The sequence below is a fragment of the Zalophus californianus genome, chromosome 14 (assembly GCF_009762305.2).
Source record: "Zalophus californianus isolate mZalCal1 chromosome 14, mZalCal1.pri.v2, whole genome shotgun sequence".
NCBI lineage: Eukaryota > Metazoa > Chordata > Mammalia > Carnivora > Otariidae > Zalophus > Zalophus californianus.
This window is the reverse complement of record NC_045608.1, coordinates 55,405,106-55,428,565: the sequence shown is the minus strand read 5'-3', so window position 1 is coordinate 55,428,565 and position 23,460 is coordinate 55,405,106. Positions and strand designations below refer to the sequence as shown.

General features: G+C 37.4%; 1 protein-coding gene and 1 long non-coding RNA gene across 16 annotated transcripts in view; one reads left to right on the top strand and one right to left on the bottom strand.

Annotated features, from left to right (window-relative positions):
• Positions 1-8,051, bottom strand: part of LOC113913212 — a 29,169-nt gene extending 21,118 nt beyond the window's left edge. Inside the window, exon 1 of the long non-coding RNA XR_003517125.1 lies at positions 7,979-8,051. This is a non-coding gene — a long non-coding RNA (uncharacterized LOC113913212). The remainder of the gene's footprint in view (positions 1-7,978) is intronic.
• NOL4 (nucleolar protein 4) overlaps positions 1-23,460 on the top strand; it is a 412,809-nt gene that overhangs the window by 191,569 nt on the left and 197,780 nt on the right. For 13 of the 15 annotated variants that reach the window (XR_003517122.2, XR_003517123.2, XM_027577287.2 and 10 more), the window contains one exon: positions 22,270-22,553. Coding sequence is in view for 13 of the 15 variants with exons in the window: in XM_027577287.2 (XP_027433088.1) it covers positions 22,270-22,553 (284 nt within the window). In the remaining 2 variants the exon portion in view is untranslated. Of the gene's footprint in view, positions 1-18,584; positions 18,756-22,269; positions 22,554-23,460 lie in introns of those variants that run through there. The other 2 variants (XM_035724042.1, XM_027577295.2) reach the window with 1 other exon arrangement.

Sequence of the window (23,460 nt, the reverse complement as noted above, 5' to 3'; positions counted from 1 at the left end):
TATGTTCTTATAATTGTTTGTATTGCTTTGGTGTTGGTTGTGATCTCTCCTCTTTCATTCATGATTTTGTTGATTTGGGTCATTTCTCTTTTCTTTTTGATCAGTCTGGCCAGGGGTTTATCAATCTTGTTAATTCTTTCAAAGAACCAGCTCCTAGTTTCGTTGATCTGTTCTACTGTTCTTTTGGTTTCTAGTTCATTGATTTCTGCTCTGATCTTTATGATTTCTCTTCTCCTGCTGGGTTTAGGCTTTATTTGCTGTTCTTTCTCCAGCTCCTTTAGGTGTAGGGTTAGGTTGTGTATTTGAGACCTTTCTTGTTTCTTGAGAAAGGCATGTATTGCTATATACTTTCCTCTCAGGACTGCCTTTGCTGTATCCCAAAGATTTTGAACAGTTGTGTTTTCATTTTCATTGGTTTCCATGAATTTTTTTAATTCCTCTTTAATTTCTTGGTTGACCCATTCATTCTTTAGTAGGATGCTCTTTAGCCTCCATGTATTTGAGTTCTTTCTGACTTTCCTCTTGTGGTTGAGTTCTAGTTTCAAAGCATTGTGGTCTGATAATATGCAGGGAATGATCCCAAACTTTTGGTACCGATTGAGACCTGATTTGTGACCTAGGATGTGATCAATTCTGGAGAATGTTCCATGGGCACTAGAGAAGAATGTGTATTCCGTTGCTTTGGGATGGAATGTTCTGAATATGTCTGTGAAGTCCATTTGGTCCAGTGTGTCATTTAAAGTCTTTATTTCCTTGTTGATCTTTTGCTTAGAGGATCTGTCCATTTCAGTCAGGGGGGTGTTAAAGTTCCCCACTATTATTGTATTGTTGTCAATGTGTTTCTTTGCTTTTGTTATTAATTGCCTTATATAATTGGCTGCTCCCATGTTCGGGGCATAGATATTTACAATTGTTAGATCTTCTTGTTGGATAGACCCTTTAAGTAGGATATAGTGTCCTTCCTCATCTCTTATTACAGTCTTTGTTTTAAAATCTAGTTTGTCTGATATAAGGATTGCCACCCCAGCTTTCTTTTGGTGTCCATTAGCATGGTAAATGGTTTTCCACCCCCTCACTTTCAAACTGGGGGGTGTCTTTCGGTCTAAAATGAGTCTCTTGCAGACAGCATATTGATGGGTCTTGTTTTTTAATCCAATCTGATAGCCTGTGTCTTTTGATTGGGGCATTTAGCCCATTTACATTCAGGGTAACTATTGAAAGGTATGAATTTAGTGCCATTGTATTACCTGTAAGGTGACTGTTAACTGTCTGTTGTCTGTGTTCGTTTCTGCTCTTTGCTGCTTTTAGGTTCTCTCTTTGCTTAGAGGACCCCTCTCAATATTTCTTGGAGGGGTGGTTTCGTGTTTGCAAATTCCTTTAGTTTTTGTTTGTTCTGGAAGCTTTTTATCTCTCCTTCTATTTTCAATGATAGCCTAGCTGGATATAGTATTCTTGGCTGCATATTTTTCTCGTTTAGTGCTCTGAAGATATCTTGCCAGTCCTTTCTGGCCTGCCAGGTCTCTGTGGATAGGTCTGTTGCCAATCTAATGTTTCTACCATTGTAGGTTACATATCTCTTCTCCCGAGCTGCTTTCAGGATTTTCTCTTTGTCTCTGAGACTCGTAAGTTTTACTATTAGATGTTGGGGTGTTGACCTATTATTATTGATTTTGAGAGGGGTTCTCTGTGCCTCCTGGATTTTAATGCCTGTTTTCTTCCTCACATTAGGGAAGTTCTCTGCTATAATTTGCTCCAATATACCTTCTGCCCCTCTCTCTCTCTCTTCTTCTTCTGGGATCCCAATTATTCTAATGTTGTTTCGTCTTATCGTATCACTTATCTCTCGAATTCTGCCCTCGTGATCCTGTAGTTGTTTCTCTCTCTTTTTCTCAGCCTCTTTATTTTCCATCATTTGGTCTTCTATATCGCTGATTCTCTCTTCTGCCTCATTTATCCTAGCATTTAGTGCCCCCATTTTTGATTGCACCTCATCAATAGCCTTTTTGATTTTGATTTGGTTAGATTTTAGTTCTTTTATTTCTCCAGAAAGGTTTTCTCTAATAACTTCCACGCTTTTTTCAAGCCCAGCTAGTATCTTTAAAGTCATGATTCTGAACTCTAGGTCCGACATCGTACTAATGTCCGTATTGAGTAGGTCCCTGGCTGACGGTACTACCTCTTGTTCTTTTTGCTGAGGTGATTTCTTTCGTCTTGTCATTTTGTTCAGAGGAGAATAGATGAATGAGAGAACAAAATGCTAACAGGTTTACAACGTCCCCAGCAAATATACTGTATACAAATCAGAAAAGACCTGAAACCAGGGGAAAAGAAAGGGAAAGAAAGAAAAAAGAAAGAGAAAAAGAAAAAAAAAGATAAAAAAAGATAAAAACAAAAACAAAACAATATAAAAAAGGCAGAATGTGATCAAATATGATCAGGCTAGTGCATAGATCAGTGCCACACACTAGATTTTGGGCGTATTTTGGTCTGTTAGAAAAAAGTGCCTCCTAAAATTTTAAAGGTAGAAAGACATATATGTACAAAATAAGAGTTGATACAATGAAGGGATGGAAGATGACTGTAAAGATGAAAATTATAAAAGATTTTATAAAAGGACTTGGTAAGATAAGTTGTTTGAAAAAAGAAAGAAGATTTACGAAAAAAAAAAGGAAAAAGGGAGAGAATGTGATCAGGCAGGAGACTAGAACAAAGCCATACACTAGTGATTTAGGGTATATTTTGATCTGTTAGAAGAAACTGTACCTCAAAATTTTAAAGAGAGAACAACTTATATATATATGCCAAAACTAAGGGTAACTACTATGAAGGGATAAAATATGACTCTAAAAATGAAAAATAAAAAATGTTTTTTTTTTTTAAAAAGGTATTTATAAGATGTTGGTTGAAAAAGGGAAAAAGAAAAATAAAAAAAAAAACAGTCAACAAAAATTAACTTTGATGAAATAATGAATCATGGTAAAAAAAAAAAAAAAGCCATGAATCTATGTGCAGTATTCCCCTAGCGCTGGAGTTCTATTCTCCTTGATCGATCAACTTGGTCTTGGCTTGCTGGCTGTTTGTGCTGATCTTCTGGGGGAGGGGCCTGTTGCTGTGGTTTCCAAATGTCTTTGCCGGAGGCGGAATTGCCCCGCCCTTGTCGGTCCGGGCTAAGGAAGCTGCTCCGGTTTGCTCTCAGGAGCTTTTGTTCCCTGCAAGCTCTCGGTACAGCTTTGGAGGACCAGGGCAGAAATGGTGGCCTCCCAATCTCCACTCGGAGGAGCTGAGAACTCGGGGCCCCGCTCCTCAGTGTGCCCCCAGAGAAAAGCAGTCACTCCCTTGTCCCCGGTCTCCGGCCGCACTCCGTGCTCACCCGGCCTGTGATCGAGCGTTGCTATCTCTGGCACCCGACCCCGCGCGGAGTCTCCAAACCCAGCAGATCCCTGCAGTGCGTTCCCGCACCGCTCCTCCCCGGGAAGGAAGGGGAGTCTCCCCGGATCTGCTGCTTGTTGGGTCCCTGCTGGGGGAGCCGTGCCCTGACTGGGCCGCAGATCACAGTTTATGGCAAACCCGAGCTGAGAGCCCACGACTCTGCTCCGTCTCTGCAGCCGGCTTCCCTGCTCTGATACCTGGGAGCTCTGGCGCACTCAGGCACCCCCGGTCTCTCTGTCACCCCAAGGGTCCTGAGACCACACTGTCCCGGGAGGATTCCACCCCCCGCTTAGCCACTGTAGCGATGTCCCTCCGCCGAGCCAACTTCTAAAAGTTCCGATTTTGTGCTCCGCGGCTCTATCACTTGCCAGAAGCGGCCGGCGGAGGCCCCTCCCCCGCCGTCTATCCTCCCGAATATCGCCTCGGATTCACTTCTCCGCACGCCCTACCTTCCAGTAAGTGGTCGCTTCTCTGTTCAGAGAGTTGTTGCTACTCTCCTGTTCGATCTCCTGTTGAGTTCGTGGGTGTTCAGAATGGTTTGATCCCTATTCAGCTGAATTCCTGAGACCAGACAAAATCTAGGTCTCCTACTCCTCCGCCATCTTGCTCCGCCCCCCCATGCTCTCTCTCTTTCAATGTCTCTCTCAAATAAATAAATCTTTAAAAAAAAGAACATAAATACAGTTGGAATGATTCCTTTCCAAATGCCGGAAAATGTGGGCAAACTAGAATCTCACTTAAGCCATTGCTTTCCTTTGCCTTTAAGATAAGATTCTTACTATAAAAAGGAGAAAATAGTTTTTTTCCTGAGGCATGAAATCACTTAATCGTAGTACATTTTGAAGTATTTAATAACAGTTGTAAATAATAGCTGAGGTGATTTGTATGTGAATAAATGTGAAATTTTGTCCTGGTTTCATCCCTTAACTTATTTTCAGTTATTTTGTCACTATTTACTACTGCAAATTGATTAATATACCTTGGTGGTTATAGGAAAAAGGCACATTTTGAGTAAGAATATATTTAGAGTAAGATGAAAAATTTCCATGTCTTGGTTCAGTATAGTCTAGAAAATAATGCTCAATCCATATCTGCAAAGCATCTAAGCATTTTGTGAGAAAAGTAGAGGATAGTATCTTACAAAAACTACTTGTATGCCTCCAGAGATGATACATACCACATTTTTTTTCATGACTGGTGTTTGCAGCATCACTAAAAGAATTGGATGACATGAGATCATCTCCTAGAGAGGTATGTGGGTGAGGGAAAAGGACAGTGGCTCTGGAGTCAGCTGCCCTGATTATGAATCAGGCCTTGGCATCTGTGGTACCTTAATGGAAGTCATTCGATCAAGATCCCAGAATATGCCTCTATGATTTTAGATTAGCTGGGTCTGCTTTGAGCATTAAGTATAATGAAATAAGTACCCAGCATATAATATTAAATTATTTTTAATGGCAGTCAGTCAGCACTAATTAAGCAGTACACTTTTTTGCATCAGTTACTTCAAATAATGAGGGCAGAAGGGAAGTGTTGGTGTTTGTAAGAATGATGTCACAGGGGTGCCTGGGTGGCTCAGTTGGTTAAGCAACTGCCTTCGGCTCAGGTCATGATCCTGGAGTCCCGGGATCGAGTCCCGCATCGGGCTCCCTGCTGAGCAGGGAGTCTGCTTCTCCCTCTGACCCTCTTCCCTCTCGTGCTCTCTATCTCTCATTCTCTCTCTCAAATAAATAAATAAAAATCTTTAAAAAAAAAAAAAGAATGATGTCACAGTAAGGGAGACAGCGATTTAAAGAACCCAAGAATAGGAAGTGTAGAACAGACAGGCCATGAATTAGCCTTGGCCTCATTGAATTATACATAGGGTTATCACACAATTTATCATCCAAACCAAACATATTTGGAGTCAGAGGGGGCACAGTTAATAATTATGTTGTCACCAAGACATAGTCCCTCTGTTATATAGCTTTTCTCTGTGTCTGTCTGTCCCTTGACTCTGGCTTTCTCTGATGAATTTGACTTGCTCATGGACCCTGTAACTCCTTCTGTCCAATGCTCCCTCATGGTTCTTACTTTAGCTGCAGTTACTAACCAAGGTAGGAGTTTGGGCTTCTGAGATTTTTATTATGGTAAAAAATAGCTGAGGTGATTTGTATGTGATTATGTTATTCAAAGTGAAATAAGTGCTTCTCCTCAAGCACTTTCCTCCAGTCTTCTGTTCTCTCCCTCTCTCCCCACCCCCGCCTATCATACAATTATCTGGAAGTCATGTTAAAATGCAAATTCTGATAGAGTAGGTCTGCAGTAAGGCCTGAGATTTGATAGTTTTAACAAGTTCACAGGTGATTTTGATGCTGCTCATCATTAGCCTACATGTTGAAGAGAAAGGTATTAGTTTAAATTCCAAGAGATAGAATCTTTTTGAGCTAATTTGCCTTTCTGGTTTGACCTCAGTGATTGTGGCTTTGACTTCTTATGGTGTGATGATCCTTTGGTCAGGTGCCTAGCTTGGAAGTTTGGGCCTGGGAAGGTCATATGGCTACCAAGGCAGTAGGCAGGTTAATCTGTTCTAGAAGGGAGTACAGGGAGGAGATCCATACACTAAAATGATATGTTCAATGTAAATTAGTTGTCCTGTTTCTTTTCATGGAAAGCCACTGAGGAAGAAGCTTGAAAGGTGCCATCGGCACTTGGACACCCCTCTAAACCAGGCCAGTCACATCACAGTAAATGTTTCCTCTTTGCTAAAGCCAAGAAACAATAGCTTTCAAACCAGGATCTACTGCGCTTTATCCAAAGAAAGAGTTTATGGATGGCCATGGTTGTGTTACTTTAGTATAGCAGCATGAGACGTGGGGGGCAAGGGGGTGTATTTTTGGGAGCTCTTGGCTAATTAGAAATAATCACACTGTAAGAGCTCTTATCTTGGTATTATTCAGAGAGTTTAAATTGATATAGTCAGTACAGAAACTTAGAGAAATTAGTTTTTTAATGGTCAACCAACATAGATTTTGTAATTTTGATTTGAGGGTAATTCAATGATTTGTTATGATAGAAACAGTAGTAATGAAAATGAGCACATATATCACTAATATAAAAAATATTCATTACCTGGGAATCCTTTTTTTATGATTTTATTTATTTATTTAAAAAGAGAATGAGAGTGTGAGTTGGGGTTAGGGACAGAGGAGTGGGGAGAGGGAGGGGGAAAAGAATCTCAAGCAGATTCCCTGCTGAGAACAGAACCTGCTGTGTGGTCCATCTCATGACCCTGAAAACATGACCTGAGCCAAAATCAAGAGTCAGACGCTCAACCAACTGAGCCACCCAGGCACCCTTCATTACCAGGGAATCCTTTAAATTCTTAAGTTGTTTTTTATTTTTTATTTTTAAACTCGTGCTGACATTACCTCTTGCCAATCCTTTTACTACAAAAAATAAAACATCAGCAGAAAACAAAATGTTTTCTCCTCTTCCATTGACTTTTTAAGAAACATTATATTTCTACTTGTGACTTGCTAAATACACTACTTTATACAAAGGAGTATTAAAGCAAGGTCCACACTCTCCATGAATATTTGGAAAAATATGACAAACGTGAAAAGTTAGTGTATAATATAAAAAATTTTGAACTGTGAAAACCAAGGCTTTAGAAAATAAGATCAATGTAAGTGGTGTTCCTCGGATGTTGGTAGAGATGGATCTGTGAGAGCCTGTGCTCTAGAAGGAGGATTTGGGGCAAGATGGCTGCCCTGATGTTGCCCAGGCTGCTCAGTGAGAGTCTACCTAACTCCTCGGCCATCCATGATTTGAAAGTTTGCTTGGTTTCAAACTAGATGATGACTTTGAGAACTTTCATGGTTCTCTTGAACCGTAATCCTCCTTTTCCCCCAAATCAGTGCTAGCACTAACTACTGGTCATTTAATTTGGGATTAACAAAATTAAAAATTTTAAAGATTTTATTTATTTATTTCAGAGAGAGAGTACACAACCGTTGAGGAAACAGCCTGAGGGAGAGGGAGAAGCACACTCCCCACTGAGTAGGGAGCCTGATGTGGGGCTCAATCCCAGGACCCTGAGATCATGACCTGAGCCAAAGGCAGACAGACGCTTAACCAACTGAGCCACCCAGGCACCCCAACAAAATGAAATATTTAAATTGACTCAGTATACAGAATTTGAGAAATGTAAAATGTGGAAACAACTCTTCTATATTTACTGTTTGCAATTAATACAACAAAAGCAAGTACTATTTCTGTTACTGAAGATGTTTCACCATTTTATCCCTGGGCAGTAACAAATATCTGAATGCTATGTGGACTCATGATGTGTAGTCTAGGATTCTGCTTCTTTTTTTTTTTTTTAGGATTCTGCTATTATTAAGACATTTTATTATAAAAGTACCTGGTTTATAGTTTACTCTCTACTTTGCAAACACAGTGCTTCCTATTTTTTACAGAGCACTTTATTTTAGATTTAGGCAAGTAGTTCTTTCTCCCCTATTTCCTTACAGTCCTTTCAACCTGGCACCTGGAAGTCTATACACACCTTGTGCACTTACTGAATACTCGTATATAGAGATGAAGCCATCCACAGTCATTCAGATTTCACATCCTCTTCCATGAATGTAGCTGTTGGTCCTTGACTACCTCTCACCTAGGCTCTGCTGATATGGCATGTTGGGAGAGAAGGATGTGGGAATGTCAGTGGTATTAGAGTTTTATCCTTTTGGGATGACCACATGACCCCTGGCTTCTTTGTGCTTCAAATAGATTTTAACTGTGGCCTATGGGTAACCCCTTTATTGATCTTTTTTATATTGAGGTATAATTGATACATAACATTTTGCTAATTTCAGGTGTACAACATAATGATTTGATATATGTGTATATTGTAAAATGGTCACTATGATAAGTCTAGTTAATATCTGTTGCCAAACATAGTTACAAATTATTTTTTCTTGTGATGAGATGAAATCACTTTTCAAATAGAAAAGTAACAAATGTGTTACTATTCTCTTTCAAGAGTAGGATTAATTTTCTGTATCCTCCAAATACTGATGTTAATGTTGGTTTTCTTTTATCTCATATTTCATAAATTGTTATTTTTTCTCCTCCTACTTATTTAAAGCTTTAACCAATTTCCTAAAATGATATAATTTGATGCCATTCAGCCCTGAATGTCAAATACAGTTGTATTTGGTTATAAATATCATGTAATTGGTCAGCCTGTACTTATAATCATGGCAGTATTGAAAGTTCATCTGCCTTTATAAAAACATCATAGCTGCTCAGCTTATGCTAATTGCATGAAGGATAGGCAGAAGGTCTTTGTTACAGTGAGTGGAAGGTGGTAGTAGACTATTCATTGTGATCCCTGATTTTATGAAGTACTGCAAAATGGGTAACCTCAGATGACACTTTTCAATTTAGTGACTCTAAAAGCTTCCTAAGTCCAAAGTTAACTTGTTTTTCCCCCCACATAGGATATTATTTGTCTTTTTCAGGCTCTTCTCTTCATAATACCTAGTTAGGTGTTTCCTGCTAAGCTGTAGCCATACAATTTAGACAGAAATTTAGTCTAGAATTAAGGAGCCAGTTTTTAATCCTTTATTTGTCACTATCAATCTGACTTGAGCAAGTTCTTCATTTTATCTTTATCAAGCTCTTTAAATGAGGAAAACTGATAGTGTTATTTTATTCATAGATCTGTTTTAAATTTTGTAAAGGTAATGACTACCAAAATGATTTGTATAATTAAAATGTGTAATGATTCAAATCGATGATATTATTCAGATGAATCTAGAATAATATAGTCTTTGTTAGAAAGATGCTAGTACTTTGACAAGTGTCTAAATAATGCTTTATAAATTGGCACCAAAACTCTTACTTGCTTAGAATCCTTTAAGATGGCCAATAAATTCTTTAATACCAATGTTACCGAAGATGATGGATTTTAACACCAGAGGTAGATAAAGTAAAGAGAGTTTGGTGGAGATCTCCTGGATATCAAATAATGAATTGACATTAGCAAGGGGGAAAAAATCACAAAGCATTGGCTATAATAACATCAAAGATGATAGAAAACAGAAGTCTTGAAGCCAGAACAAGGTGAATTGTATCAGTTGCGATCCAATCTAGAAAATGGAGTTCCATTCCATGTAATTCATTAGAAAAACTCAATACCAGGAACTATTTACAATGGTGTTAGAAGAGCTGAAAGGCTAAACTGAAGATAGTGAAGCAATACAGGAATTAATAACAGAAGGAAGCCACTGCTACAGCTGGAGGTGGAAAAGTCGGGGAGGAGTTGGTGTTAGTAGAACTCAAGAACCCAAGAGCCAGAGCTGCCCACCTGGTTGTGTGAGATTCATGGAAGATGCTTCCTGGCAGGGGCTGGGATATGGGGAAGAAGCATCCTGAGCTGGAGCCCCAAATCAGAGGGGCTGTGTGTAAAGTGGGGGTAGGGATACCCACCTATTTTCACTTTCTCCCATCCTCAGTCTTTGCCAGCATCTCCCATCATTTGAACTAAGCCATAAGACAATAGGCAAAGAAATCTGGGAAGTGGTTTGCAAAGAAATGGAGAATAGATCAAACCAGCAAATACCAAAGTGTTAGATGGAATGTGTGTGGAAGCCTTTCATAACCTATTTTAGGATTTGTTTGTTTTTTAGGTCTAAGAAGTTCTGAGTGTTGGGGATCTCATCCCTGTTGGGGATGAGATCTTCAGCTTCCTTGTTGAGTAGTCCTGGCTCACCTACTGCAGTAGGGAGAGGAACTTCTGGGAGAAGGAGGGCTTAGGAGAAAACATCATGGAGCATGCTCTCTAATCTAATCGTTAGCCTCTACATTACTCTAAAAACATGGACATTAAATAGGTCTAGTATGACTGCAAGATTTCTCCCTCTACACATACCCCCCAAATACAATACACTTCTTTACCTGCTTGCTAATGGCTGAAAATACCAAGAGTAAAAGCCTTTCATTCCACAATTAGAAATAAGATGTTTAAATTACAAGTGCCTAGCTGAAGTAACATTTTTTTCTGTGGGGAAATTTCAAAGGTCAATCAATCAATCAGTCAATCTCTTCCTTAGTAAAATCACTTACATCTGAGCCAGTGTGCACACAAATAGCTAGAAGATTGGTCATTAAGATGCGAAAGAGAACGTGAGGGACCCAGAGGACAAACTTTGAAGGTTTTGACAATTTTTCCTCTTTACCTACTATATGAGCAAAACCAACAGTGATTTCAGCACATGTGAGCATATAGGTGATATGCAGCTCTGCTTTATGGGCTGAGTGAAGATTCTTGACTTTGCAAACATACACTTGACCTTGGGAAAGATCTTCTTTCCCAAGAGTTTGCTAATCAAGATAATTAAGGTATTCTTCTTGCCTGAAATAATGCCATTGGTTCTTTAGTTACACATTTACATTCGCTCTATGGGAAAAAATCCTATTCTTTCATGAGTCTTTTAAACGTGGGGCCACACTGGCAATAAGTGCTCTTGTTTATTAGTTTGAGTTAAGAAAGAATATTTGGCTTGCTGGCATCTTTTTCTGAATATTTCCTAAAGATTTACTAAATGGGATTAAAATATCCTCAGATTCAGTCTTCCTAAACTCAGATTTGATGGCTTTCAGTTGTGTTTATTTCTCTTGGTATCAAGAGTTGCCTCCCGCAATCACATATTCAACCAGTTAGTTATTGGCTATCATCTACATTAATTTCTCACATGTGGCCCCAAAACTCTTCTTTGAGAAATATTTCTAAATTACCTGCCCCTTAAGATGAATTAAACCAAGATTTCTGGGTTTTGTTGCGGTAGAGGTTTTTAGTGTTCAAGTGGATCTGCATTTTTAAGTTTCCCTAGAAAATTCTGAAGAAATTAAAGTTTGAGAACCACTGATACACACTTATCATATGAAATATGCTTGAATAATTTTGAGTGGTGTTACCTTATCCCAAGACACCATAGAAAATCGGTTATGTCTGTTGCTATATTCATTTCATATTGCTGTGTAACAAATTACCACTTAGCAGCTCAAAACAGCACCCATATCTCACAGTTCAATAGGTCAGAAATCTAGACAGCCTCAGGTGACTATGGAACTGAGGTCCCTGTTTCCTTACTGGCTGTTGGTGGAAGTCTCTGTCAGCTCTTTACAACTGCCTGCATTCCTCCTTATGTGACCTCCTCCATCATCAAGCTGTCAATGGCACACTGAAAAAACCCTTATGCTTTGAGTGTCCCTGACTTCTGCCACTAACCAGAGAAAGCTCTGTGCTATTAAATGATCATGTGACTAGATCAGGCCCACCCAGCTGAACTCCCTATTTAAGATCCACTGTGCCACATGACATTCCATAATCACAGGAGTGGTATCTCACCATGCTTATGGGTTTTGGGAATCAGGATATAGAATCTCGAGGGGAAAGGCACTTTTTAGATTCTTCCTACCACAGCATCCACTGTAGTAGTGCTTTCAGTAAGTAGTTGAAAAACATATAAAAGGATATAAAAAGATTCACGGTCTATTTTTTTAAGCAGACATTAAATAGTTATGTGATTATCACCTCTTATGATTATCCAGGTCAACAAATAGAGTATTTACTATGTGGCGATCATAAATTGGTAAAAGAATAAGAACTGGAACTTTCCCTTCAATAGTTTACATTTCATAATTAAATTCCTCTAGAGGTAGAGAAACATCTTTGATATTTTGATAATTTTCTCAAAAAGATTTCCCATATATTGTACAAAAATACTGATTCTGTGTAACTTCTAATCTTTGATCTTCTGACAGTTAACATCTTTAAATTTGATTCAACTGTATTTTTCCTCACAATCTCTGACAATGTTCTTTTCAGATTTGGAGTCCTCTAGTTCTTTGACTATGTTTTATTATGATTTCAAGTCCTTTCAAAGTGTAAATTATATTTTTATTAAGACATAATCAAGTCACTTAACATTTCTGTTCCTCAGTTTTTTCAAAAGTAAAACAAATATTATGCATTAGTTAAGGTTGCTTTTTACAAGTTAAAAAATTACCTTTGGCTAAATTAAGTGAAAACAATACAAAGAATGGGAATCTAATGGAGAGGTCCTGGAGTTTCTGACAAAATTCATAGAAGAGTTGGTCACCCATTAATCTGAAAAAGTTAGGAGCAAAAGACAACTCCCGTTTTAGAAAAGTCATGGTACCTCCAGTGATAGTAATTTTTGTACTTTTTTCCTAGAGTTTAAGATAAAACGACCTAGTTCCAATGACTCCCTTTTTCTGTCTCACAGCTCCAAATTTTTCTCATTTCCTAACATGATATGCCATCTGGAAAATACTCTGGGAAGGGATCATATGCACTAGGTTTCCAACTCAATGGGTGCTTAGTACCTACCATCATTTGGCTGCTAAAACACATACACACACACCATACCATTGCATATCACACATCACATAACTTTTTCATATAGCCAAAGATAATCCTACTAAATAGTTACCACCTATTACACATAAACCTCAACCAACCTCATTCTTCCCCAAATGGAAAGAAATCTAATTCATGTCCAGCTATTGCATTCAGAGATGGTATTGAGGAGCCCCAATTTCTGAGGCCAGATCGCCAAATGATATTCATTTCTTCTTTAGTTCTGTAACAATTGAAATTATGTGACTAATGGACTGATTAGTATATTTATCTACTACCACCACACCATATGTACAACAGTGGAAATAAAACCTAAAGAAACGAGAAATGTGTTTTAATCTTCAGACACTTGACAGCAAACAAAGAAATCCAGATGAGTATTACACTCCTTTCTGCATCTAGTTCCAAAGCCATAGACAGTATGACTAACAAGCTTCACTACTCATTCCACCTTTTCTTCTCTTTAGCTAGCGATTAAACAACTTAGAGTATTTTCCAAATGGTATATCATGTTAGGGAATGAGATTTTATCTCTGCCTATAAGGATTGCCTTGACCAATATTTTCCTTTTGGCAGAGTGAAATGAGAAATGCTTCAGGTCCTCTTATGGGCCTGTGTACCAATCCATTCTGTTTTTTGGACATCTTTCATTCCCTTAGTATTCAGGATCGGTGATCATTGCCAACACACAACTCTTCTTTTTATCTATTCCCATAGTGGCCTGCATGATGTGAAATGGGCAGTTGTCCATTTTTATGGAAGTGTCCTTCTTACAGGCCAATGGAACCCATAGCTGCAGAGAATTATGAGAAGTGTCACTGCCATCTCAGAAAAGCCTTGTTTTCCAGACTGATATTGTGGCTATGAGGGAGGCAGCCCCAAGAATCAGTAGCTGGTTTAGAGCATATATCATATACTGAAAAGCAGCCCCTCAGGCTCAGATTGTATCTTTCAGTGGCATTATGGCTGAGTTTTTAATAGTTTATTCCATTATTTTAGAAGGTCCACAGTTTGTCAATAATGGAGTAGAGAATAAGAGTAATAGCTCCATGGGAAATCCTCCAATTATTTCATTTATTTAGTATGATGTGATTTCCTTGATGAAAATTAATGTGTGGGGGAAAAGGCTAGTATATAAAACATTCTGAGGGTTCTTATGTGGTGGTGGTGAAGGAAGAATGGCTGAGTAAAATGCAGGACCAAGTCAAAAATAAGTGTCCATTCTGCTGAGGACAAGTAACTATCCTCTCTAATTAGAGGTGTCTAATACAATTGTTCTGCCCTGGCCTATTATGAAAGATCTATCAATATCATCCTTCCTTCAACTTCTATTAAAATGTCCTCCAGACTTTCCCTTTTCAAGTCTCTACACCATTTGGCTACTGCCAAAGAAATATCATAAAAAATAACCTCTTACTATCTTTGTTCTAAAGAGAATATACAACCAGACCTACAGCTCAAGATTCACTAAGTAGATTTCATTGTCCATTTGGGCCTATTCCTGAAAGCAACTGTACCATCATAGAGTTTCACAGAATCGTGGAAACCTGGTTGACATTTTTTATACTCAATTTTTCACAAAGAATTTCATTTAAGACAGTAGACAGAGATTAAAGAAGGAACTCATACTTGTATGGCAGGTCATGCTCATACACCACTGGGGCATGAATAGACTCCTTTCTATATATTGTACTTATGCTCAATGAAAGAGGGCTCCTAAGCGTGCATGAATTTGACATTCAGTGAACCAGGTGGTGCTCAGTTCATGATGGCCAGCTGGATAAAGAGTCAGGAGCTGTTATCAAAAAGCAAAGTTACCACAGGAAGAATACAGGGTCTGCCACTAAATCTTGTTTTTTACTGACAGAATTTCTCTGGTTGGAGATTAGCCCAAGCTCTCTGCCCAATCCTGAACTGCTACAGATGCCTAGAGTACCATCTGATCTATTTTGTCTTCACAAAGGTCAAGTGGAAAAGCCACTTTCATTGCAATCAAAACCAAATGAAACCTACTCAGTGATACGCCTTCTTCTTAGTGATAAAGAGGTCAAGTTTTAAGAACTTATCTTTCACTTTGGAGGGGAAAATCTGAAACCCTCTCTTCTTTCTTACCCTCAGTATTGGTATTATCATTTTAAAATCAATGCCCTTTAACTTTTTTATATATGCATAGATATACACACATATATATTTATTTATATTAGTAAACTCCTTAATGTGAATGTTTGACTTTAAAATATAGCATCATTCTTTTGTACATGTTTAAGATAGTATTACTAAATAGTACATAATCTGGATTATAGTTTGCAAATACAAACAAAAATAAAAGATTACTTTTGTTGATTACTTATCTTTTCAAAGATTTTTGTGGTGTTAAGGACTTCGAAGTGCAAGACTTTTGTAATCAGCAATTAAAATTTTTGCATATAAGTAAACAAAATATAAAACAAAGAACAGTGCTGTTTACTTAATAACAGTATTCTAGAAGATGAGTAAAATAGAAATCAAAGAATGGAAAAGTCATCAGAAGGATTTGAAGAAAGGAAATAAGAAAAATGAGGAAGAAATTTCTAGGTGGCAACTGCAAATGGACAAAGGCAGGAATGTGTCAGGGTCTTGGACTGGGGAAGGAATGGGATTGCCCAGCAAAGGATCGATTGATCTATCTATCATCTATCTATCTATCTACCATCTATCATCTATCTATCTATCATCTTTGTTTCAGGTTTTTATTTAAATTCTAGTTAGTTAACATATAGTGTAATATTGGTTTCAGGAGTAGAATTTAGTGATTCGTCACTTACATATAACACCCAGTGCTTATCACAAGTGCCTTCCTTCATATCCATGACCCCTTTTGCCCATCCACTGCTCACCTCCCCTCCAGCAACCCTCAGTTTGTTCTCTGTAGTTAATCGTCTTTTATGGGGCACCTGGGTTGCTCAGTTGTTAAGCGTCTGCCTTTGGCTCAGGTCATGATCCCAGGGTCCTGGGATTGAGCCCCACGTCAGGTTCCCTGCTCAGTGGAAAGCCTGCTTCTCCCTCTCCCACTGCCCCTGCTTGTGTTCCCTCTCTTGCTGTGTCTCTCTCTGTCAAAGAAATAAGTAAAATTTAAAAAAAAATTAGTCTCTTACAGTTTGTCTCCTCTCTCTTTTTTTTCTTCCTTCCCCTATGTCATCTGTTTTATTTCTTATATTCCACATATAAGCATATACTATTTGTCCTTCTCTGACCGACTTATTTCGCTTAGTATAATACACTCTAGCTCCATCCATCCTGCAACTCTAGTCTCGTTGCAAATGGCAAGATTTCATTCTTTTTGATGTCTGAGTAATATTCCACTGTATGTATATGTATACATGTATATATACATGTATATACCACTTCTTTATGCATTCATTAGTTGATGGACATTTGGGCTCTTTCCATAATTTGGCTATTGCTGATAATGCTGCTATAAACATTGGGTATATGTGCCCCTATGAATCAGTAGTTTTGTATCGTTTGGGTAAATACCCAGTAGTGCAGTTGCTGGATCAAAAGATAGTTCTATTTTTAACTTTTTGAGGAATCTCCATACTGTTTTCCAGAGTGGCTGCACCAGCTTGCATTCCCACCAACAGTGTAAGAAGGTTCCCCTTTCTCTGTATCCTCACCAACACCTGTTGTTTCCTGTGTTGTTAATTTTAGCCATTCTGACAGGTGTGAGGTGGTATCTCATCATAGTTTTGATTTGTATTTCCCTGATGATGAATGATGTTGAGCATCTTTTCATGTGTCTGTTAGCCATTTGTATATCTTGTTTGGAAAAATGTCTCTCCATGTCTTCTGCCCATTTCTTAACTGGATTGTTTGTTTTTTGGGCGTTGAGTTTGGTGAGTTCCTTATAGATTTTATTCTTTATCAGATATGTCATTTGCAAATATCTTCTCCCATCTGTAGGTTGCCTCTTAGTTTTATTGACTGTTTCCTTCACTGTGCGGAAGCTTTTTATCTTGACGAAGTCCCAGTAGTTCATTTTTGCTTTTGTTTCCCTTGCCTCCAGAGACGTCTAGTAAGAAGTTGCTATGGATGGGTGCCTGGGTGGCTCAGTTGGTTGGGCGGCTACCTTCGGCTCAGGTCATGATCCTGGAGTCCCGGGATCGAGTCCCACATCGGGCTCCCTGCTCAGCGGGGAGTCTGCTTCTCCCTCTAACCCTCTTCCCTCTCATGCTCTCTGTCTCTCATTCTCTCTCTGTCAAATAAATAAATAAAATCTTAAAAACAAAAGAAGTTGCTATGGATAATGTCAAAGAGGTTGCTGCTTGTGTTCTCACAAAGGATTTACTTAGACTGGATTGCCTGCTTCATGTTGCAGAGTAGAGGGAGCTATGGTGTAAGATGTAGAGTATGGACATACAATCTCACTCATATGTGGAACTTAAGAAACAAAATAGTTGAACATAGGGGGATAAAAGAGAGAGGAAAACCATAAACATACTCTTAACTGTAGAGAACAAACTGATGGTTGCTGGAGGGGAAGTGGGCGGGGGGAAGGGATGGGTTAAATGGGTGATGGGTATTAAGGAGGGCACTTATGATGATCACTGGGTATTGTCTGTTAAATGATGAATCCCTAAATCCTACACCTGAACCTAATATTACACTGTATGTTAACTAACTAGAATTTAAATAAAAACTTGAAAGGAGAGAAAAAGATGTAGGGTATAGTCTAGCAATGGATATACTTCCTTTTTTATAGGGGACCCTAAGCTGGGAGAAGACTTCGAGCAGAGGTCAAGAGTGACAAAGTGATGAAGGAGACTGGCCCCTAAATTCCATTTTGCAAATAGATTTTGAAGGATTTAAAAAAAAATTCTACTTTTTTGGGGTGTTAAGGTACCAATCTTTTAACACAGCATTATTTACATCTATATTTTGGATCTAAAAGTTAGCTTTATGGTGAGATATTAAAGGGAGGTTTTCTAAGGAGGCACCAAAGGACTAGAGACGGAGGACTGTGGTGCATTTGGGGGAAAACCATAAAAAGCTTTTGGGGCCCTATAAGCATCTGACCTGGACTAAAGTTTTGGACTAAATTTCCAAGTACTAATCTTAAAATGAGGATTATATATATATTTTTCTATTCATTTTTCCCAAGGCACTTGGCCTAAAGGCCATAATGAAGAACTACTGAAAGTAGCCGAATGAGAATGTAGATCAAGTGCTTTGGGAGATTTCAAATATATATATATCACATTATGTTTATATATATAGAGAACACATATATGTATATTTATAACTTAAATACATACACATCATACTTGCTGTTATGGGTTAATTCTCCTTATAAAGAGAGAGCTAACCATTGAATCTTGTAATGACATTAGACATAATTTAAACAAATAGTATTTCTAAGGTCTGTGCTAATTGGTGGAGGGAATGGGGAGTAGGGAAGGAGAAAGAAGAAAATGAATAGCCGGTCACTATGGTTAGTGTTAACTGCACCTTACATGCAAGAGCCGCAGCTAAGCTCACTTGGCTTGTCCTCTGCACAGTCCTACATCCATCCCAGCAAAACCAACCTCAGAGCAAAGCAACCCAAACATCCAATGGCCCTCCTGATGTCACTGGATGCCACGCTACCTGTCATCATATTCCACATTCTCTTCTGTTGCTAGGTACCCTGGACATTCTTAATTTCCAGAGCTCTAGGTGCCGTTTTCTCCTTGGTCCTCAAACACAGTTTTTAGTTCCAATGCCATGGTACCCAGGCTGACACTTGAGAGAAGCACCAGCGTTCTGGGCCTTTGAACCTAAAGGCCATACCTACAGATCTCAACACTGTACCCTTTGTGTAGCAGCTCGGTACCCACACGCCAGCAGCCACTTAGGATGGAGCAAATTATCTTGGGTAAGGAAACAGATTTCCCCTTTAATGCAATAAACTGATAGGAGTTGGTTATGATAAATAGGAGTCTGAGGTGTATGGTTTTCAAATCCTGAAAAAGTATCTTTAAAAAAGAGAAAATAAAAATCGTTAACATGGTTACAAGAAACCAGACAATAAAAAATGGTTAATTTAGCTTCAGTTTAATGTCTGCTCACTCTTTATATTGAATTTTTCTAATATAGATATCAAAAACTTTGTTTTAAATTTTGATTTATAAGATAGTGGCATGTGACATTACTGGTTCCTTTACCATTTAAATGGTAAAATGTGTGAATATATATTTTATACAAATAAGTAAATCATCCATTCGTTCTTCATAAAACATACTGATTTACTCATGAATGAAATATGGAAAGCTGTGGAATTTAGTTACCTTGGTTACATCTGGAGTGAACTACTCTGTCTAAAAATATTTCCTCTTTTATTGTTTATACTTTATACCAAAATTATAAATATATGACTTTTATTAAAGATTCTCCTGATAGGTAATAATGTTTATTTTATTTAAAATGTGAATAAATGGTACACTAGTTACTAAATATGTATGACAATTTCAGACTAAAGACACAGATATACTATTTTAATTTTTAACTATAAAAGATATTGGATTTGTTTTATGCTAGTATAGATTTGGTTTTATTTTATTTTACTTTTTAAAAAGATTATTTATTTATTTATTTATTTATTTAAGAGAGAGATAGAGCGAGCAAGAGAGCACAAACAGGGGGAGGAGCAGAGGGAGAGGGAGAAGCAGGCTCCCTGTCAGGGAGCCTGACAGAGAAATCACGCTCGATCCTAGGACCCTGAGATCATGACCTGAGCCAAAGGTAGATGCTTAACTGACCAAACCACCCAGGCACTCCTAGATTATGTTTTAAAATGAAATATACCTTTAGGGTTATTCATTCTTTTAACATATTGATAAAATTTTCTTACATAAAATATTTAGCATTTTTTAAAGGATTCTAGTACACAAATGTTAAATCACACTTTTCTTCCTGAATTTAGTAATTGGACTGGAATGCATCCGTTATGCTTTTCTTTGGACTTTTGTGGAAAGAAATAAATAATCAGAAATGACCTTGTATACTTTAGCTTTGGATTTGACTTCACATAAAGGACATGCACAATTTCCTGAATTACTTATGTAAATTATTCCCCTAATTCTTTATTTCAAAAACCTTATATATTTCATAATTAAAAGACTGTTTTTGATTTCTCAATAGCTATGGAAAGTGCTATGTCATATTATTTATGACTGGGTTTCCCTAAATTCTCTTACGTTTGTTTTCTTTCCACATGAAGTCTTTTGTTGAATGAGGATGTAAAAGGAGTAATTTATTAGTAGATCTTGCCATTTGAATATGTTTTAACTTTTTCACAAAATAGTTTTAAAATATTATTTTTAAAAGTTAAGTTTTTAAAATATTATTTTACTGAAAATTAAGCTTAATGCCCTTTGTTTTTATTTTCCACTGGAGCTGGAGATCTGGGCTTCCTCCTGGACCCTTGTCTGTCCTACTCACGGTCTTTACCTGTTCTTTTCTTATGATTATTCTAGTCCCCTCTTGTTCTACACTATTGTTGCTTTAGTTTGGGCTTTCAACAATGCTGACTCAGATGGCTTCTAGAACTCTTAACGGTTTTCCATTTTGTCACCATCATCCCAAACTCCTCATAAGAGTCAGAGTAATCTCCTTAAAAGATTTTTTTTTATATCACCTCCAACAATAAAATTGCTCCTATTTGCTCCCAAGGTCCAAGCCAAGCTCTTCGTTATACAAAGCACATCCTCTGCCTCCGTATCTAGGTTTCCCTTTCTGACTCTTTTGTTTGCACTCAACACCCCAACCTTATTTCTCATCTGCCCTGCACATTCTGTCCTCGAAGATATTGTGCCTTCTGATCTCTAAGTTGCAAACGCTCTTCCCCAAGTTCTTCAACTGTTTAAGGCTTACTCATCTTTTGGAATTCAGCTCATATGCCACCTTCTTTAGGAAACTTCTGTGGTGTCCTTACCCCCTTGTTTTGGATCAAAGCCTTTTTCCTCTGCATTTTAGTTGCATTTTTTTTTCCATGTCTCTTAATTATTTGTGAACTCATTGAAGGTAGAGGCTCTGTTGGCCAAATTATTTAACCCCCTTTTGGCCATGTGTAGGTATTCAATAGATGTTGAATAAATGAATGAACAGGTGAATTATACCACTCCTTCAGAATTTAAATATTATTTTCATGAATTTAATTGATTAGAAGGCATTAACGATTTCAGTGCATCCCACAAAAATAAAACAAACTTGAGAATGTTCAGAAATCAAAATATTACTCTTGTGCACACATATTTATGTGGCTTCATCAATAACCCTTAACTAAAGGAAACAATTTAACACCTTCATCCTTCACAATCCTTTATAATTAATATAAACATGAAATTAAGAGAAATAGAATTTTATTGTTTCATGTAAATAATTTTGTTTCTTACTCTAATTGTTATTGATGTGTATTTCTAAACAAGCTTATCATTTATTTTAAAGCCAGAAAATTTTGACTAATTTTGTTTCTTCTCTTTCTTCCCTGTTTTGCTTTTTATTTATTTATTTATATTTTTATTCCTACAGTTATTTTAATTTTATTACTAGAAAATTTTATATGTTGTAAATAATAAAGAGTATTTAAAAATCTAGTGCCATTCCAGTTAAGAAGAAATTAATATTAACATTTTAGGCTACATATTTTCACTCTTCTCCCTCTATATGGGTATGTGTTTTCTTTTTAGAAAATTGGGATCATTTGACCATTTTTGTAGCTAGCTTTTTCCATTTAACACTTCACACTTCCCATTACTATTAATGGACAATTATTCCACATTTCCCATATTCTAATCATTCCAACATGTATTAAGCCAATTTTTTATTTTTGGTAATTTCTGTCACTTCTGGATGTTTGCTATCATAAACAACACTGATATAAAGGCTTTTTACCTACACAGAAATGCACACAATGAAGCCCCAGAAGTGTAATGACTGGAGCAAAGGTTATGAGCGCTTTTAATGTTTTAGATGCATATTAAACACTCATAAAGCTTGAACCAACATACACCCCACTAGCAGGATAAACAATGCTTTTATCAGAGAATTTTCACCAAATCTGGATATTCTCACTAGAAAAACAAACTATCTGCAAATTAATTAACAAGTTTTCTTTGTTTCAATTTGCTTTCCTTTGAGATCACATTTGAGATTGAACTGTTTTCCCTATTTTGTCTTCTTCTTATCATTTTACTTCACTTCTTGTGCCTAAAGATGCCTACTAGATTACAAATAACAATGCCTGCTTCACAAGTTTATTTGTAAGGATAAATTACACAGGAGATGTAAAATTACCACAATGCCAAGCACATAATAGGAGCTCAGTAAATGTTAGTTGAAGTAGAAACTGAATGGCACATTAATTAAAATCAAACTATTCTTTCCAACAGATGATTCTGCTGCGGAGAGCTTTAACGGCAATGAGACTCTGGGGCACAGTTCAATTGCTTCAGGGGGAACACACAGCAGGGAGATGGGCGACTCCAATGGTGATGGCAAAACTGGGCTGGGGCAGGAGGAGCAGCCTCTGAACCTGAGTGACAGTCCCCTCTCAGCACAGCTGACTTCGGAATACACAATAGATGACCACAGCAGTAATGGAAAAAACAAATACAAGAATCTCCTAATTTCTGACCTCAAGATGGAACGAGAGGCGAGAGAAAATGGAAGCAAGGTAAGGTCACGTTACAATTTTCAGCGTTTCTAAGTTCGTCATGAAGTCATAAAGAAATACATATTTATACGAGAGATGAAGATTGTTTTTGCTAAAACCATTTTAAACAAATCCCAGTAATACATTGCCAAGAGATTTATAACCATAGATATCCTGTGTCCATATAAGCAATAATTTTCGGGAATAACAGTGAGCAAAATGGATAGTGTTTCAGACAAGGCTGTTGGTATGTGGGTTTTGTTTAATTTAAATTCAGTTAGCCAACTATAGTACATCATTAGTTTCAGATGTAGAGTTCAGTAATTCATCATTTGCATGTAACACCCAGTGCTCACCACATCACATGTCCTTCATGTTTGTGTGTTTTTATACATGAAATCACTTGATGTAATGTTTCTCCTTCATATAATTCTCCTTCATATAATTTTCTTATGAGTCTGTCCTGGGAGTTTGTTGAGCTCAGATGTGAAAGTTTAGCTCTCAGAACATAATTATGGACTCTAAAAAGATCACTATCTAGTTGCTACTAGACTGGATAGGTGTACGCCATAATAAAGTTTCAATTAGACTCTCAAGTTTGCTTTAGAGACCCAGGGACTTTGGTCAATAATTTACTCCCCATACCTGGGAGAAATGTGTCAGTGTTCTAGATGAAGCTTGCAGATTAAATAACTACTGGAACAAGTAATTTATCACAAACTGTATCCTACAAAAGACAGAAACATGTTTCAGACATATCTAAATTTCTAGATTCTTTACATTAGAATAAATTACAATCCTCCCCATTCCCAATTGATTTATTTATTTTTTTAATTTTTATTTTTTGGTCCTTCTGTTTTGATTTCTATCTCTTCACACCCATTTTCAGAAATACTGCCAATTCTTTTTTGGTTTGTTTTTATTTAAA